We start from the raw sequence: 18,933 nt of genomic DNA on the forward strand, positions 1-18,933 counted from the left end.
CAAATATATATCCCAAAGGCACACCCTCTGATGACCCACCTCCTCCAGCCATATATTACCAGCCTACAGTCACCACTCCATTAATCCATATCAGTGGATTAACACACTGATTAGGTTAAGGCTCTTATAACCCAATAATTTCACCTCTAAGCCTTCCTTCATTGTCTCACATATGAGCTTTTGGGGGACACCGCCCATGTAAAGCATAACAACTAGGATATAACATATGTATTTTATTAAAAAAGTAGAAAAGGTGCAGTGATTTTATGCACACACACAGAGATGGATTTTTATATGTTTATTCTCCTGTTACCAAGATGTGGTTTCAGATAGAGGACACTCACACACTCCGGGGTAACTACTCTTCTGATTTGTATCACAGTCAGATAGTTGTTTTTAACCTGTTCTAGACCTACATATAAATTGAAATGTGCAGCACATACTCTTTTGTGCCTGACTTCTTCCTTTGTTCATCCATGCTGTGTATATGGGTGATTTGTTCTTTGTTATTCCTGTGCAGTATTTCTACATATGTATGTTCCACAACTTACTCATTTATCTAGTCTCTAAAATTCACCTTTTCTAACGTGAATTCCCCAGAGATTGCTGTGTCTGCAGGGAGGAGGGGGGTCTTAGTAGGGACCCTATTGCCGTATATTCTTCTGGAATATCTGGGATGATTAATCAAAATGAAGGGTGTTTGTCTTCTTAAGAGATTTCAGGCTGCTTTAAACCAGGTGACATTGCCAATATTTGACCGTTTTCAACCTGAGAAAATGGAAATGTCATATGGTTCAACTTAAGAGCTAATGAATTCAGCTGTGCCAGACCATTTAATTTTCTCTTAAGATGGAGTGTGTGCAGCAAAAGTGATAGGTGAGAGATTTTGTTGACACAGCTGTGAATATGCTTCTAAGAATCAATAGATAAACTTGTGACAGCTTGCAAACTGCCAGGAAGGATGGATGAAATATCTTGGATTGAGAAACAAAGTTAAAATCAGAGTGAGTTTCTTGTTCACTGTGATAGCCCTCTTGTTATAGCCCTTCTCCTGATTTCCTTTCTCTACTCAGTTGGTCTTCTATTTCTTTATTTTTTAAAATTGGTTATATATAATATTGGAAGGCATTGTGATATAGTCACAAGTTCTCCTTTTTCTATGTTCTGCATATGAGAGAAAACAATCAACCTTTGACTTTCTGAGTCCAATTTATTTCCCTTAGCACGATGTTCTCCAGTTCCACCCATTTGCCAATAAATGACATAATTTCATTCTTCTTTATGGATGAATAGAACTCCATTGTGTGTGTATACACCGTATTTTCTTTATCCATTCATCTGCTGATGGGCACTTAGACTGGTTCCATAACTTGACTATTGTGGATGGTGCTGCTATAAACATTGGTGTGCACTTGTCCCTAGAGTAGGCTGATTTTAGTTCTTTCGGATAAATATCCAGGCTTTTACTTGGTTTATTTAATCCTCACAACAACCCAATGAGATAAGTGGTATTATGAGCCTATTTTTCAGAGAACAAAACAGGGACACAGAGCAGTTAAATAGTTGTTCAAAGTCTGGAATTTCCTTTAGCAATGAGATTTTGAATTCAAAATTCAAAAATAGGAGAAGAAAGAGACTTTAGATGTTCTAAGTTCTTTTGCCATGTTAATGCATGTTATCTTTACAATAACACTATGAGCTAGGAACTGGCCTATTAATATTCCTGTGTATTTCTCTTAATAAATCCAAGGAATGGGGTGCTGGCTATCATAGGAGACTTAAAAAAAAGCTTTAAAGTTTGAAAATGAAAGCTAAAAGATGAAAACATTAAAAGGAAGGCCAAAGAAAAACTTTGGTTTAATATTTAAAATTTTGGGTATAAATTTTAGAATTTAGAAAAGTTGATACTACCTGTGGCTGCTACATTCTCCATTAGATTCTTAATACCCTAAAGCCTGGTTCTGTGAGATGGGGAAGGAAATAGGCAATGAGACTTCAAACCCTAGCTTTTTCCCTTATGTAATCTGAGCATGTTATTTGGCCCCAGAACCTCAATTTATTCCCCTGTAAAATAGGCATAAACTCATAGATTTGTTGTAAGGATTATGAGAGTTATTGCCTATAGGGGCACCTGACACTTCCTGTGTGTATGTTCAACGTAGGTCATTATATTACCATGTTGAGGTCCTTAAGAGTGCCCTTTGCTCAGGATTTATTAAATCAAATAGCTTCCGTTTGACGAGCACCTTTGAATTTCCAGCTACTGTGCTGCTTGCTTCTTGATTTCCATGCCTTGTCGTCTGAGCCCCTCACTACTCAAACTGTGGTCTCTGGACCAGTAACAGTAGCATCACCCATGTGAGAAATGTTAAGTTTCAAGCTTTGCCTGCAATCTAATCAATCACAATCTGCATTTATATCGAGATCCTTAGAGGGTTTGCATGAATATTAAGATTTGAGGACTGTTGTTGGTCTAACACACTTATAATTGTCCTGCAAGTTAATAATGATAATTTGCACTTCCCAGATGAGGTAAGTGAAGGTCAGGGGGCAAGTGACTTGTTCTAAGCTATGCAGTTCTGGAATTCACATTCTACTATGGCTTATTCCTAAGCCCTACTTTTCCACCCAACACCCTCAACCCAGTGCTGATCCTAATACTTGCTGGGGAGTCCAGGAAGAGTTGGCTTCTTCGTGGTAGTCTTTGGTGGCACCATGCCAACTGGAAGGAGCCAAAACTGTTGTACTCATTCTCCTTGGGTCAGGCACAGGTTATGTGGCTATGTTCTTTTCTCTCTGTGTCTGTTTCCTTCTCCTTACTTTCTCCAGGGTTCTCTCCTTGTTTTCCAAGCCCTTACTTCAATTTCATGTTAGTTCTAACTCCTTAGGGTCTGGCTAGTTTATCCTCTGTCCAAGGCAAATACTCCTCCCTAGCATTTTCTTCTTCCCCTTTATTTCCATCTTTCTAAGCCAAGAGCTTCGCCCAACTCAGTCCCAGGAATGGTCTCTGGCAGCTTAGTATAGGAGCTGAAGCATCAAGCTAATAAGCCCTGGGTCTCTCTAGGTCAGGGCTCATAGGGAGTCCTTTAATATTGGGGGTTGAGGTTGGAGGATTGTCCTTGTATCCTTTGAGAAAATGTCTGTCTATTAAACAAAGTGTTTGTTAATGCAAACCCCTGTGCCCTATCCTCATCCCTCAAGATCCTCCTGTCTTTAGTATAACAACTGGTCCTAACAAGCCACAGTCAGACATTTAGGAATGAACTTGGTTGTGGGAATTACCATGGTGCTGGTTAAATGATAGTAAAGCTTTGAGCTTCAAGCAGATCTCTTGGATTATGTTTTAGGTACTCTATTTTTGAGATTTCCTTCTCTGATGCTGATGCGAGTTTGAAGTAGGAATCACAGGGCCAGTTTTCTCCTCTCCTCATACTGGAATTCCTTCCCACACTATTTCTTTGCTTGAGCTTTCTCAGGAAGTATCTTGTCTAAATTATCAGTGACAGACTGTGTTGGCAAGTCCAAAGTCTGAGTAATTATATAGTTATAAATGACAACTTGGTACAGATGCATCTATTACTGAATCAGTTTCCTTGTGGATTTCCATTGGGCTTTTGTGTAGTCATGCCCACAATTCTTTTGCAAGAACAGTTCAAAATGTTAATCATGATTATAAAATTAATGTTCCTAAGAAAAGTTAAAAATGAAAGTTCTTCCAGGTGTGGTGGTCCATGCCTGTAATCCCAGAGGCTTGGGAGGCTGAGGCAAGGCAGGAGAAAGATCATGAGTTCAAAGCCAGCCTTGGCAACTTAGTGAGGCCCTAAGCAACTTAGCAAGACTCTGTTTCAAAATAAAAAATAAAAAGAGCTAGGGAATTGGCTCAGTTAAGCACCCCTGGGTTCGATCCCCAGTACTGAAAAAAATAAAGTTCTCTATCTATTAAAATTCAGTTTAATTTAGCAGTTTTCCAGCAAGCAGAGCAACAGAAAGGTTATGTGCTCTGAGTTGCTTAGAATAGAAAAGGTGATGCTCTGTCCTGAAGAAGAGGCCACTACAGAAACAGTAACTGAGGACCAGCCTGTGTTGGGGCAGAAAGAGAACTCAGTGGCATTGACTCCTACCCTAAAACTCTGTCACGAGAAAACTGAAGCCAGAAGCTTCTCCAAGGTCAAATATGGCACATAAGGACTAGGACTCAAATTCCTGATATCTAATCCATTAGTGCTGCCAATAACTTCTTCCATGAATTTCCTCAAAGAAAGAGAAGTATGAATTTGTACAGATTAGGAAGGCATGTTTGAATTTGCTTGCAGTCTCATACTACTTTAAAGATCATCCACATTCTGCATTTTATAAACTACTTTGCCCATGTTTCCTGTGATTTTAAAATAATATATCTTTTTAAATTATTTATTTTAATTAGTTATACATGACAGCGGAATGCATTTTGACTCATTGTACACAAAGGGAGCACAACTTTTCATTTCTCTGGTTGTACACAATGCAGAGTCACACCATTTGTGCAATCATACATGTACATAGGGTAATAATGTTGGTCTCATTCCACCATCTTTCCCACCCCATGCCCCCTTACCTCCCCTCACTCCCCTCTGCCCAAAGTTCCTTCATTCTTCCCTTGCTCTCCCCTGCCATTATGGATCAGCATCCACATATCAGAGAAAACATTTGGCCTTTGATTCTTTGGGGATTGGCTTATTTCACTTTGAATGATATTCTCCAACTCTATCCATTCACCTGCAAATGTCATAATTTCATTCTTCTTTAAGGCTGAGTAATATTCCACTGTGTATATATACCACAGTTTCTTTATCCATTCATCTGTTGAAGAGCATCTAGGTTGTTCCACAGTTTAGCTATTGTGAGTTGAGCTCTATAAACATTGATGTGGCTATATCACTGTAGTATGCTGATTTTAAGACATTTAGGTATAGACCAAGGAGTGGAATAGCTGGGTCAAATGGTGGTTTCATCCCAAGTTTTCTAAGGAATCTCTATACTTATAGCTTTCCAGAGTGGTTGCAGTCCCAAAGCAATGTATCTTTTCACCTACATCCTCACCAACACTTACTGTTGCTTGTATATTTTTTAAAAATATTTTTTAGTTGTAGGTGGACACAATGCCTTTATTTTTATTTATTTTTATGTGGTGCTGAGCATTGAACCCAGTTGCTCACTCACGATAGACAAGCACTCTACCACTGAGCTACAACCCCAGCCCCTGTTGCTTGTGTTCTTGACAGTTGTCATTCTGACTAGTGTGAGATGAAATCTTGGTTTGGATTTGCGTTTCTCTGATTGCTAGAGATGTTGAACATTTTTTTTCATATATTTGTTGATCTGTTGTATTTCTTCTTCTGTGAAGTGTCTGCTCAGTTCCTTAGCTCGTTTATTGATTGGGTCATTTATTTATTTATTTATTTATTTATTTATTTATTTATTTTTGGTGTGAATTCAGTATTTTTCCACAACTTCTGGGAAAAAATTGAAGCTCCTAGGGTGATCTGAGCCTCCTCATTTCTCCTGGCACATTGCCATAGATACTGGTTTCAGAAGCCTTCCAAATTGCTTCCTGTGATTTCCAGTAAAGCTAGCAAGTGTCATAACCCTGTGGACAATGTTTAGTCCTTGGGTAATTAATGAAGTCTGTTTGGTTCAGTCCATACTTGGATCTGATGACCATGTGGAATAGATCTGATTATCGAATGCTGGCACCTGTGCACTCCTTCTTTCTGCCAGCTTCTTCCTTGTATCCATGACTTTCAGGTTTCAAATGTGCTCTGCAGATGCACATTGGAAGAGGATGTTCTGTAATATGTGAGAAGCGGAGGCACTGAGCAGAACTGGAGAGATAACCAGTGTCCCCTTCTGGGTCTTTGTACATGCCATTCCTTCACACACTGGAATGCTTTTTCCTGCTTCTTTTTTCAGCTCAGTACCCTACTCATGCTCTCAAAAGTCCCAGATGCCATTATCCTCATAAAAAGTAATAGGGTCTCCTCTAGCCCTGGCCTTAAAATGAATTTCTTCTTTCTGTTTTCTTAAAATATATTCTCGGAACTTTTTTCTTCTTGAAAGTCCTTTGTGTGCCTTTCCCTTAGGGTTTAAGCCCTTCGAATGTGTGGTCACGTCACTGTCGTATCTCTCTGCAGCTTGTTAGGACTTTTATGTCCTAGCTGTTTGGTTGATTTCAATGTCTAAGTCAGGGAAAAAGCAGAATTTAAGTTTACTTTTGCCTTTTTTTCTTGAGAAACTAGCAATGATCCCATGGATTTTGGTGTTCCATTAGATAAATACACATTCAGCTCTTCTTGTTTCTTTCCCTACTAGGACATTCCCTTCAAGTAAGCTCACTCTGAAAGACAATGTTTGGGATATGCTGCAGCCATGAACACAGAGAGGGAAGCGCTCTGTAATGAGTATATATTACAGAATATTCTTTTCTAAAGTAACTCTTGACTGTTAATCTCCTTGAGGCCTGAGGCAACATCTTCACCTCCTCCGCACCTTGCTACCCAGAGGAGGGCCCAGAACCTGCTTGTTCTTGACCAAGGATGAAGGAGGAGGAGGAGCAGACCCTCAGTTGTGCGCCATCCTATGTGCTTTGATAGGGAGTAGATTAAAAGATGGACATGGCTAAGTGTAGGTGGTTACCTCTTTGCAATCCACACCTCAGGTCCTAACAGAAAGAATCTGAAAGCATTTCTAGTTTTGTCATGAGGTGAAAGTCTTACATTAATCCCCTAGTCTTAACACCATAAAAGATTTTTTTTCTGCCATCTTTACAAGCAGATATGAATGAATGAATGTATGGGTGTCATGGCAGAGAGCTGTTTTGCAGCTTGTAGCTTTGTCTAAGGATCTGAGATCTTTCAATCAGTGATCTCATTATAGCCTACGGCCTCAAAATCTTTTTATGGATCCTCTGTCTTCCTGGCAGATGAGGGTACAGGGAGCAATGGACTATCATGCATCAAAAATGACATACATCACTTCCACCTACATTCCATTGGCTAGACTGCAGCCATGTAACAGTGATTTGCAAAGGAGGCTGGGAAATGTAGTCTGGTTGTGGCCCAAGGAAGAAAAAAGAATTGTTATCTCATGGATCCTGTTGAATTTATTATTATTATTATTTTTTTTTTAAGAGAGAGTGGGGGACAGAGAGAGAGAGAGAGAGAGAGAGAGAGAGAGAGAGAGAGAGAGAATTTTTAATATTTATTTATTTTTTCTTAGTTCTCGGTGGACACAACATCTTTGTTGGTATGTGGTACTGAGGATCGAACCCGGGCCGCACGCACGCCAGGCGAGCGCGCTACCACTTGAGCCACATCCCCAGCCCCGAATTTATTATTATTATATTATATTTTGTTTTTAAGCCTTGTTATTGGTTGTTAAATTAATCATACTTAGAAAGGTGAAGTAGGAAGAGAGAAACAGATTTGCCATCTCTATTTCTTCTAACACTGAACACCAGGAATGCTCTAGCTCTGAAGACCAGAAATATTCTAGAGGGGCCTCTCTAACAGTATCAACCTCTTTCTATTCTAATGGTATATGACTACCTCTTTTTCAATAGCTCCTACCACACTGCATCCTACATACTGTGAACAGTTAACAAAGATTGATGGAATTTTTAAATGATTGAACCCTCATGTTCTGACACGACATGACATTGGGCTGAGCTTTATGCATACGAGCAGTCTGAAGACTCATGGTTCATATATACTTACACTGATAGTCAAATCTCCAGGTTAGAACTAGGGTATTATTTTAGTACCTAACTAGCTGTAATATATAAACATTATATATTTTAACATGTAATATTAAATATTAGAATTATGGTATATAACATTAAACACTATAAGTAGCTATAATATATAATGCCCAATTATGTGTATATATTTATATAACTATATATTCTTTTAAAATGTCATTTGAATGGTGAAAAACACCATGAAGAACATGGTCTGAAATTTAATCCAGCTAATCATAAACATGTATATGTGTGTTTGGATTAGATGGATGGAGCCAGCAGATTTCATTTGTTTGTGTGGGAGACTGAGCACCAGCAGGATGTAGAGCACATGGCCCACTGTACTCTCTGCTATGGTAAGCCAGGGCAGCCTTCTGATCCAACTGATGTATTTAGAACAGAGGGAATTAACTGGTGGCCACAGGCCAGATCTGTTGTGCAGATGTGCATTTACTCAGCATTCTCAGCATCCTAAAATCTGGGAATTTCTTCTGATGTTTGGATTTCCAGTTTTTCTTAGGAAGTCAGAATTGTCTTAAGAGGCACAAACACTGCATTCCTGTGTGGTCACAGGCATCAGGGCTGAGTTGTGCTTGACCCCTTTTGATGGCCAGTCATTAATTCTCTCTTGCTTCCCAGCCTCTGTCATTGCATCTCACACCCTCGCTTGTGCTAGAGAGAATGTTTTGTTGAAACTCATGTATGCCTACAAGTACAGAGCTCCAATCCTATCCACTGTGCCCAGGGGCAGAGTAGGTGATTTCATTGCTCCTTCTACCTGATCCATGGGAAGACCTAGCACTGCCATGAGAGATTTGGCTCTGATAAGTTGGTTAAGTTAAATGCAGTAACTGCCATTTGTAGAGTATGGCACAGTTAATGAAATGCTCTCACATCCATCATTTCATTGGCAAATCACCTCTCTGGGTTTCAGTTACCTCTCTTGTAGAAACATCAACCTAGATGGGATTGATTGAGCTCTTACTATGGCTTGTTCTGAGCACATACATATAATGTACATCGACTCAATTTTTCATTTGAACCTCACAAACAGCCTCATAAAATAGGCAATATTATCATCATTATTTCTATTTGACAGATAAGAAAACAGGCTTCTGGGGAAACTAAGTAATTTGTCCAAGGTCACATGCGGGGTTAGACCCAGATTGAACCAGACAGTCTGGTTCATTTTTAGAATTTGCATATAAGTGAGATCTTGTGGTATTTGTTTCTGGGTCTGGCTTATTTCACTTAGAGTAATGTCCTCTAAATTCATCCATGTTGTCACAAATAACAGAATTTCCGTTTTTTTTTTAATGGATGAATAGTATTCTATTAAAATATTACATTTTAAGTATATTTTTAATGTGTTTCTTTATTAGCATATTAGGTGGAAAGGCCTAGCAGAAGTTCTAATAACTATTATTTTAAGGTAGTGATGAGTTTATATAATATTGAACTTTTCCAACATATGGTGTGGGAATATCAGTGGTTTCTATTGGTGTCCAAATTCCTAGTATTATAGCACTATGCTACCTTTATGAATAATGAAAGGGAATGCTAAATTTCATTTCAATAGAGGTAGTCAAATACAGATGTAATTTTTCCCATCCTGGTTTACAGACCCCTTGGGAGACCATAGCCCCCAGGTTAAGAATGCCTGCTGCAACAACACTGTTCATCAGAGTACCCGAGGTAATATCAGTTACATATTCTGAGCTTCATCCCAGCCCTACCAAACCAGAATCTTGGTGGGGATAGAATCTCAGAATCTATATTAAAAAAGAAAAAAATTCTATGTACTATTATGATGCTGAACCAGCTTGAGAACTATGATCATGTCATTTAAATTTGCCTATATTCGATTTTTTTAACATGTAAAAATGGCAATCTCATAGAGCTGTTCAGGCTACTCCCAGCTCTAGTAATCAGTGTTTTGCAGGTAGTTTCTCAAACATCATTACTGCTGATTAAGTCAATAAACAATTCACCTATAATTCTTTTTTATATAGGGGAAAAGGGGAATGATATCTGTGAGCCCAGAGATTAAGAAGCAAGAGGGCCTACTGGTTGAACACACTAAATATGCAACCAGCCCCCATTCTTTCTTCTGAATAATGGGTCATACGGTTGCCATGTCAGTCCAATGTGTGGCTAATAGCTCAGCAGCAGATGTCCTTGTTAAGGATACAACAAGGTATGCATTGGAAAAGAAAAGGATGCATGGTTTAACCTCAGCTTTTCCCTGTACTTCCTTCCTAGACAAGTGCCAGCCAGACCCAGAATGTGGGCCAGGAGGGCCTGGGCCCCAGGCAGTGGACATGGACTTGGTGTTCGTGGTGGACAGCTCCCAAGACGTGGAAATTGACATATACCGTGGGGCTTTGCATCTCGTGGATGCTGTGCTTGAAGATCTGGAGGTGGCTGCTCAGCCGAGCATGTCCCTTCAGGGGGCGCGTGTGGCTCTAGTGACACACACTACTCCAGGCTTCAGGCCTGGCATGGGTCGATCCCCTGTGCTTGAGGGCTTCAACCTGACCTCCTATGGCCACCGGACACAGATGCAGAGACAGGTCCAGGAGGCCGCGGGCCACTTGCTGCAGGGACTCCCTGCCTTGGGCCACGCTCTAGAATGGACGCTGGAGAAAGTGCTCCTGGTGGCCCCGCTGCCGCGGAGGGTGCGTGTCCTCTTCACCATTGTGGCCAGCGAGACAAGCAGCTGGGACAAGGAGAAGCTAAGGACTTTGTCCCAAGAAGCCAAGTGCATGGGCATCACCCTGTTTGTGTTGGCCTTGGGCTCTGGTGTGGGGGCTCATGAGCTAGTGGAGCTGTCCCATGTGGCCAGCGCCCCCTCTGAGCAGCACCTGCTGCGCTTGGAGGGAGTTTCAGAACCAGAGGTAGCCTACGCCAGGGGATTCATACGGGCCTTCCTGAACCTCCTAAAAAGTGAGCATTCCCTGAATCCTGGATATATTAGGTGGGTGCGGGAGAGGTACTTATAAAACCTGGCATTTGGGCAGGTAGATGCCCATGGCACCTTCTTGATGTTGGGTTATGTGCAGCCCAGCAATCCTGGTCATATTTCCAGGTGTTTTTTGTTCTTGGTCTTCCAGTGCATGATTCAAAACAACTCATGTGCAGGTGCTTCATTGTAAAATGTGAGGACTTCTTGCCCCACTTCCTGGGAGACGTGAGTTTCTCAGTTTATAAGCAAGTGTGACATCTCACTGGGGGCTGTAAGGGACATCAGCTCCTTCATCACTGAAGGAATAAAGGGAGTTTGATGGACATTTTAGAAGTACAGACATGGCATTTGTGCCTCTCCAATTTGAGAGGTGCAAAAAAAAAAATCAATGAATTAGTTCTAGTCCTAACTCTGCCATTAGTTGAGTTCTGTGATCCTAGAAAAGTCAATGAACCACTCTGCTGTCTGCACCTTAGATTCCTTATCTTTGCAGGGAGTGGTGGAGAGAATGTTAATAGTTGGTTTAGGGTTTAGTGATCCTTTGAGGGAGAAGCAGGCTGAAAGAATCATTTTTCTCATCTTGTTTTAATTTTATTTTATTTTTTATGTTTTATTATATTAGATTGTATTCTTTTATGTTGTGATCTTATATTATTTATGAGATTGGAGGCATTCTATGCTTTTATTTTGTTTGCTATGTATTTTATTTTTATTGTTTTATTTCTGTTTACTTTTATATTTGTCTCATGCTTCATTTGCATCCCTCTTACATCTTTTTGACTTTATGTCTTCATGGATTTTATTTTGTTCTAAATGTTCTATTTGCTTTTGTTTTTATACCTATTTTATTTTGTTCCACTTTATATTTTACTTTATTTTATGCTTCATTTTATTTTATTTTATGTTTTGATAGAGAATTTTTTATATTTATTTTCTTTTTTATGTTTATATAATTCTATGTTTTATTTTTATTTTTTTAAAATTTTACTTTCAGGTGGAACAAACCAGTATCCACCCCCAGAGCTCACTGAAGAATGTAGGCGCCCAAACCGTGGGGACACTCTGCTGTAAGCAGTCAGGCCTGTCAAGAGGTAGGTCAATGCTGGGCAAGGTGACGCATGCCTATCATCGCAGTGGTTTGGGAGGTTGAGGCAGAAAGATCATGGCTTCAAACCAGTGTTGGCAACATAGAGAAGCCCTAAGCAACTTAGTGAGACCCTGTCTCAAAATAAAATATAAAAAGGGCTGGAGATATGGCTCAATGGTTAAGCGCCCCTGAGTTCAATTCCTGGTACCAAAAAAAAAAAAAAAAAAAAAAAAAAAAGAAAGAAAAAAAAAGAGATAGGTTTAAGGCCAAGCTATGGTTGTCCCCTACATCTGCCCCAGACAGGAGACTGTCTCCCTAGAGAAAGGTCATAGGCAATACCAGTCAGTCCTTGATTTGACCCAAACCACTGACATTGGGATGCTCCTGGACTTGACAGCCCTGATACAGTTTAGTTTTTCTTTTCTGATGTTCAGTCTTTCAGTCAGAAGACTGATTGAGGACCAACATAAAAAAATTCAAAAAGCACATGAGTGTTTGGAAGCAAAAAAATAAAAAAAACCCCCTCTGTTCCACCATATCATCGCATCATCTAATTCCATGTCTCAGAGGTGAAATCAAAATGCTAGACACATCATTTTGATGCTTGTCCAAACATGTCTATAAACCTAAGAAAACAGTAAATACAATAATGAAATTGCTCAGGAAATGCTCAAACCTAAAGTTTGTTGAGTGTTGCCACATCATTTGCTACACAAGAACCTCTCAGTTCTTGTGGCTGGCTGTGCAATTTGACAAGGATTGTTTCTGTACAGGGGTTCCAAGTGCCACTTTGGCATGTCTGGCTTTGCTTATGATTTAGAAGCACTTGAAGCAACAGACTTTTTTTTTTCCTAAAAGAAAAGAGAAAAGGCATGATCTCATCTATAACTCAGCTAGAGGCTCTTGAAAATTGTGAAAATAACAAATTTGACACTGAAGAAAATGAACAGGAAACACCAGCACAACCAGAAACTAGAAAAGAAATAAATTCAGGCACTGCCTACAGTAAAAAACAAGCTACCTTCTTGCTCCCTGAATTGGCTTCACTTTTTTTCCAATCTTTATTTCTTAAAACATCCCTGTGTATTATGTTAGCATGCAAGTGTTGACTTTTTATAACATCTTCCTTACAAATGCAAAAATTCATGTATGCAGGCTAAAGGGATTACTTTAAGTAAACAGAAAAAGGCTAAATTTCACTAAGCTGTAGAACTGGAGTTGAAAGAAAGCCATTTCAGCGCATGTTATGGAGGCATACCCACCAAGTGTCTGCCCTGCGTGGCAGAGATGCAAATATCTATTGCAGAAGTGAGAAGTGAAGAATAACTACTGCATATAGACAGGCTGCTTTGTAAGTGACCAGATGTCCCATGTGTTCTGACCAAGCTTAAGGAACATTTTGGATCCATCTAAAACAGATGTAGCATCAGTGTTGAATTGCAGTCTGTAGTTATGCAGATAACAAGTTCTTTCTTATATGTGATCAACAAGATACTGGGGAACTTGACTGTGATGTTTTTGAATGTCATCTAAGACAGCTGAAAGAGTTTATTAGTGAGTGGTATGGTTGGTCCTGCTTAGATAAAGTAAATATACTTTCCTTAGAGGTTTTGAATGTACCCACATGATTCTCCAGCTGAGGGCTTTTGGCTGGGTGGCTATGGGAACTATTTAATTTCACTGTGGCTCAGTTTTCTGTTCTGTAAAGCAGGAATTATATGAGTATCTATGTCCTAGGGTTGTTTTGAGAGTAAAACTTGATAATCTGTGTTTGCCAGATAGTAAGTATACAAGTTAGCTATTAAGATGCCCATGATATATACTACCGCTTAGAATCTAAAGTAGCTGGGTGCAGTGGCGCATGCCTGTAATCCTAATGACTCAGGAGACTGAAGCGGAGGGATTGCAAGTTCAAGACCAGCCTTAGCAATTTAGCGAGGTCCTAAGCAACTTAGCAAACCTTGTCTCAAAATAAAAATATAGGACTGGAAATGTGGCTTGGTAATTAAGCACCTCTAGGTCAATCCCAGATACCAAAACAAAGCAAATAGCAAATACACATCCAAAGGAAATAACAAAACCATAGGCCCTCTTGGAAGGTACAGTAACATTCCCTTCCTTAGGCTAAAAATTAAGCATAGGGCAACTTGTTGATTATCATGTTTTCAGTACAGAATATCCTCAGTTGATTTTTATAACAGCAGTGCTTTCCAGCCTTGACTATACAGTAGAATTGTTGTGGGGCAGGTCGCTCAGAAAACACACCAAGTCCCAGTTAGTCTTTATTTAGCTGGCCTGGAAACAAGTTAGAGAATGGTTGCTAATGTCTAGACAAATCAATCTCTGACAAGGTACATTGCCCAAGAAAAATGGAAAGCAAAGAGAACGATTTTACATTGTATAGGAATTGCTATTTTGTGTTGCCAAGTATGTTATGCTAGGTAACTATTAATGGGTACAGAGGTGGGGCTTATGGAGACTCAGGGTAAAATGGAGAGTCTGTTTGGTCATTGTCCATCTAGCCTGGCCCATAACAGAATCACGTGTGAATCTTCAAAAAGTCACCCCAACCAATCCAATCAGAGTCTTTGGTGGGGTGTGGTACTTAACAGTGATTCCACTGAGCAATTGAGACTGAGAACCACAAAATCAAGGTCAAAGAGATGAAGGAGAGATTAATGACCACTGAATCCAGTCCCATTCACAGCTTTGAAGGTCCCCAGTACATCTCAGCCACTGCCTCACTGGGCTCTGGGCAGTTTTGCCCCCCTCCCCTGCCCCCCTCCAGTATTCTAAGGCCATCCTAAGCCTTCATCACCTCCCCAAGCTCCTTCTTCCACACCTCTTCCTTCAACAGTTGCCTTTTTCTTTTCTTTTCAAAAGAAAAAAGGGAGCCAAATGCAACCTCCTGCAGCTTCCTGTACACCCTTCTGTACACTCTCCCTTCCTGCCCTCAGTTGAAGAAATGAGCTCGCCCTTGTCTAGTCTGAACTGTCAAGAAGGACCCCCGGGGCTCTTTCAGACCTCATTGCCTTGAGCAGCTTGGGACTTGGCCACTGTTGACCACTACCTTCTTCCTCTTTAAACCTTCTTCCCTCTCAGCTTTATGGACAATATCATCATTTTGCTGTAGACAAAGGTAAACTCCTTTGTGTTCATTGGAATGCACCATCCTTGGACCAGGAATGGAAAGCCACAACCCGACTTCATTCCTTTCGCTCACACCTCTGGTTCTCTAAACAATCTTGTTTTATTCCCACTTTCCCTCTTTTCAACTCCATTCTCAATTCCTGATTAAATTTTCCAAGGAAAATCTGGGCATGCCATTCCTCTTCTATGGTTCCCCATTGTCTTTAGCATGAAGTTCAGGTGCCTGGGTAAGACACACAGGCCTCCAAGACTAGACTCTGCACTGGCCCTTTGGGCCTTACTGGATGCCACTTTAGACTTTGCATGACTCCCTATTGCTCCTGTGCCCTCTGTTTTGTTCTAAGCCTCGATTGCTGCTCACCCTCACCTGCCTGTCTGTATCCACTCCACAGTGTCCACTTGGATCACACCTACTCATCTCGTACTACCAGGCTCAAGTTATACCTCTCCTGAGAATCCTTTCTGGGCTCCCAAGTAGTGTTAAGTTTTCATAGCTGCCTCTGTGCTCCTGTGTCTTAAGCCAAATTCTGCCACAGCACCTGCACCTACTTGTGGAGAATTAACCAGTGTTATCTCTCCTCACAGAAGTCAGAATGATCTCGATTGTGTGTTTTCGATTTCAGTGTTATCTTCAAAATACACACATCTTTTTTTTGGTTTTCCCTTTTGAGTAGGGCTATATTGTAAGAAATATGTACTGGGACAGAATAAGCCCAGGCAAAACTAGTTTCATTCATACCTGCCCAATTCTCTTCTTCCACTTTTTCTTTCCCTTATTCCTGGATTCCACCAATATGTTTGAATAAAATTGTGACCACTGCTGCATGATTCAAGAAGGCAAAAGTTAATATTTGTGGTAAAAAATAATGTCAATTATAAAATTAGAGGCCATCAATAATTGCTTAAGGCAAAACTTATTGGCCCCCTAATGCCATATCATATCAGTAAAAGAAAACTTAAAACTCTAAGGAATACTAAGAGTTAGGCTAATTAGAAATAATTAGTGTGAAGGATTGAGGACTCATTTCTAATTGTGCTGACCAATATGGTGACCACTCGCCATAATGACTGCTTAAATTTGAATAATTTGAAATTAAATAAAATTTCAATTCCTTGGTTGCATTAGCCACATTTCAAAGACTCCGTAGCCACATCCACATGGGAGGGTGCTGGTGGCTAATGTATTGAACAGGACAGGTTTCCCATCATTTCCAAAATTTTCATCATTGTAGAAGGTTGGGCAGTGTTACTCCAGATGTTTAATCTAGGAAAAGCAGCCCCTATCCAGTAGTTTCCAATGCCAAAAAGAAGAGTGAATCTTTTAAAGAAAAACGGTACAGAGCCTCATTGGAAAAGGGACTGATCTGTTGCAATGAGTTCTTGATTTGTTCAGTCAGCTGGTGGGTGGGCCCCAGTCTATAAGATGGTGGAAAGAGCACAGGCCATAGTTCACCACTGCTGTGTTTTTCAGTTTATTTCAAAAAGTTTTTGGAGAGGTATATGCTCTTCTTTCTCCTGGGTCCTCACAGCTTGTTATTTTTTACCCTCTAGAGTCAGGGTCCTGCACTGGTAAATTCAAGTGTGCTTGTTGACATAGGATGGTTCTGTGATCAATTCCTCAGACTCTAAGAGTGTGTCTCATCCCTATGAGTCCAGCAGATCTCATTGTTCTTCCTAGAAGGCTCATCAGTACTGACCATACTAATGGGAGGTTAGTGGGTATGTTCCAGGAATACAGCCTGTGCATTTTAACTCCTGCTTCCTGAAGACAGTGCCTTTTTTTTTCAGGGATATTTGAAAGACCTAGCAAGAAGTTTTTGTAGGATGCCAGCATTCTGTGCTTTAGTTGATCTAGGATAAGAACATTTCTTTTTTAAAATTTATATATTCATTTATTCTAATTAGGTATATGACAGCAGAATGCATTTTGATTCATTGGATACAATTGCAACACAACTTTTCATTTCTCTGGTTGTACATGATATAGCATTGCACCATATGTGCAGTCATACATGTACCTAGGTAATGATGTCCATCTTCATTCCACCATCTTTCCTGCTCCCATGCCCCCTCCCTCCTCCCTCCCATTTGCTCAGTCATAGTTCCTCCATTTTTCCCATGCCCTGCCACCCCGCAATTATGGATCAGCATCTACTTATCAGAGAGAACATTTGACCTTTGGTTTTTGGGGATTGGCTTACTTCACTGAGCATGTTATTCTCCAACTCCATCCATTTACCTGAAAATGCCATAATTTTATTCTCTTTTAATCCTGAGTAATATTTCATTGTGTATATATACCACAGTTTCTTTATCCATTCATCTACTGAAGGGCATCTAGGTTGGTTCTGCAGTTCAGCTATTGTGAATTGAGCTGCTATAAACATTGATGTGCTGTGTCACTATATTATGCTGATTTTAATTCTTTTTGGTATAGATCAAGGAGTGGGATAGCTGGATCAAATGGTGGTTCCATTCCAATTTTTCAAAGGAATCTCTATACTGCTTTCTAGATTGGTTGCACGGATTTGCAGTCCCACTAGCAGTGTATGAGTGTGCCTTTCCCCCCACATCCTCACCAACATTTATTGTTGTTTGTATTCTTGATAACTGCCATTCTGACTAGAGTGAGATGAAATCTTAGAGTAGTTTTGATTTGCATTTATCTAATTACCATGTATTTGTTGGTCTATTGTATGTCTTCTTTTGAGAAGTGTCTGTTCAGCTCCTTAGCCCATTTATTGATTGGATTTTTTTGGGGGTGTTAAGAGTTGGGACAAGTAAATTTCTATATGATATAAAGTGTACCCAAAGAAATATCTTTTCCCTAGAAGGCAGGGGATACATACTTGGAAAAATCAGTGCCTGATTTAAAATTCAGAGAATATCAGATCTTGCTTCTTGTGATTTGTTAATTCCTAATCATGTTTTTCATTTTCCACGACCATCATGTTTTTCTTTTAATATCTTAACTTCTGGGTAAGAGTTAGAGCACTATAAATAATAAATAAGCTGGATATGTGTAGGTCATTTGAAGGTCAGACAGGTTTGGGATTTGGCAAGGAACTGACAAGGTTGAAAAATGAGAAAAAGAAGCAAGTGAGGAGTTCTTAGTATTAGAAAACTTTCACTCACTCATTTATACATTGTCTGTGGTATATCTGCCATATACCAGGTACTATGCAAAACAATATCTATAACTTTAGTATATCTTTCACATGTTATGTGACAACAACATACTTGTGATGTGTTTTTAAGTAAATATTACTTTTATGGTTGAGGAAAGCAAGGCTCAGAGATCCAAGGTCACATAGCCAGTTGGCAGTAAGGCTAGGATCCATTTCTGGATCTGACACCATTGTCCTTTTCCTGACATGCTGAAGCAGGAAATCCAACTCTATGTTTATTTTGTTTCAGGTCCTCGTTCCATGGATCAGATGGAAGTTGAGTGCCAGGATTACATCCGGAAATGGTACTACAGTGAGAAGCAGGAGGCTTGCCAAGAGTTCTGGTATGGCAGCTGCGGAAGCAATGCCAGATGGTTTGAAACCAAGGAAGAATGTGAAGCTTGGTGTCTCTCCAGTTAGGCAGAGTCTTATGGCTACTGTCTCTCTACCTTATTGAGCCAGTGTCATGACACTTTTAAGTGACAAAGACCACTTTATGGCCACAGACATCACATTTCTTGCTCCCTGAATTTTTTTTTCTTGCCAGTGAGGTCTTGGGGTCAGATGATTTGTGACTTGAGAAGGGCTGAATTCTAAGAGTTAAAAAGAATAATTGAAACTTTTCTGAAAGTCATTTAAATGAATTAGAACCACATGAAAGAGAAACTTGAACTTAACCTCTAAAATTATCTTGAAGTTTGGGGGGGGGCTATGTAGCAAAATAGATATCAATGGAAGTAGTGAGCAAAACCTAATTCAGAAAGGAGTTGAAAATTGTTTTGTCTTTTGA

The 18,933-nt window shown here is 39.9% G+C and overlaps 1 protein-coding gene across 1 annotated transcript in view; it reads left to right on the forward strand.

Annotated features, from left to right (window-relative positions):
- Positions 1 to 18,574, forward strand: part of LOC308652761 (collagen alpha-4(VI) chain-like) — a gene marked incomplete at its 5' end in the record, with an annotated part of 92,639 nt that extends 74,065 nt beyond the window's left edge. Inside the window, 6 exon segments of the mRNA XM_081300798.1 lie at positions 8,040 to 8,130; positions 10,037 to 10,720; positions 11,734 to 11,806; positions 12,600 to 12,678; positions 12,681 to 12,831; positions 18,394 to 18,574. Of these exon segments, the coding sequence (XP_081156924.1) occupies positions 8,040 to 8,130; positions 10,037 to 10,720; positions 11,734 to 11,806; positions 12,600 to 12,678; positions 12,681 to 12,831; positions 18,394 to 18,563 (1,248 nt within the window). The 3' untranslated portion in view covers positions 18,564 to 18,574.
- Positions 18,575 to 18,933: the final 359 nt, after the last annotated feature.

The sequence above is a fragment of the Spermophilus citellus genome, assembly GCF_964194105.1.
Source record: "Spermophilus citellus genome assembly, chromosome: 7".
Taxonomy (NCBI): Eukaryota; Metazoa; Chordata; class Mammalia; order Rodentia; family Sciuridae; genus Spermophilus; species Spermophilus citellus.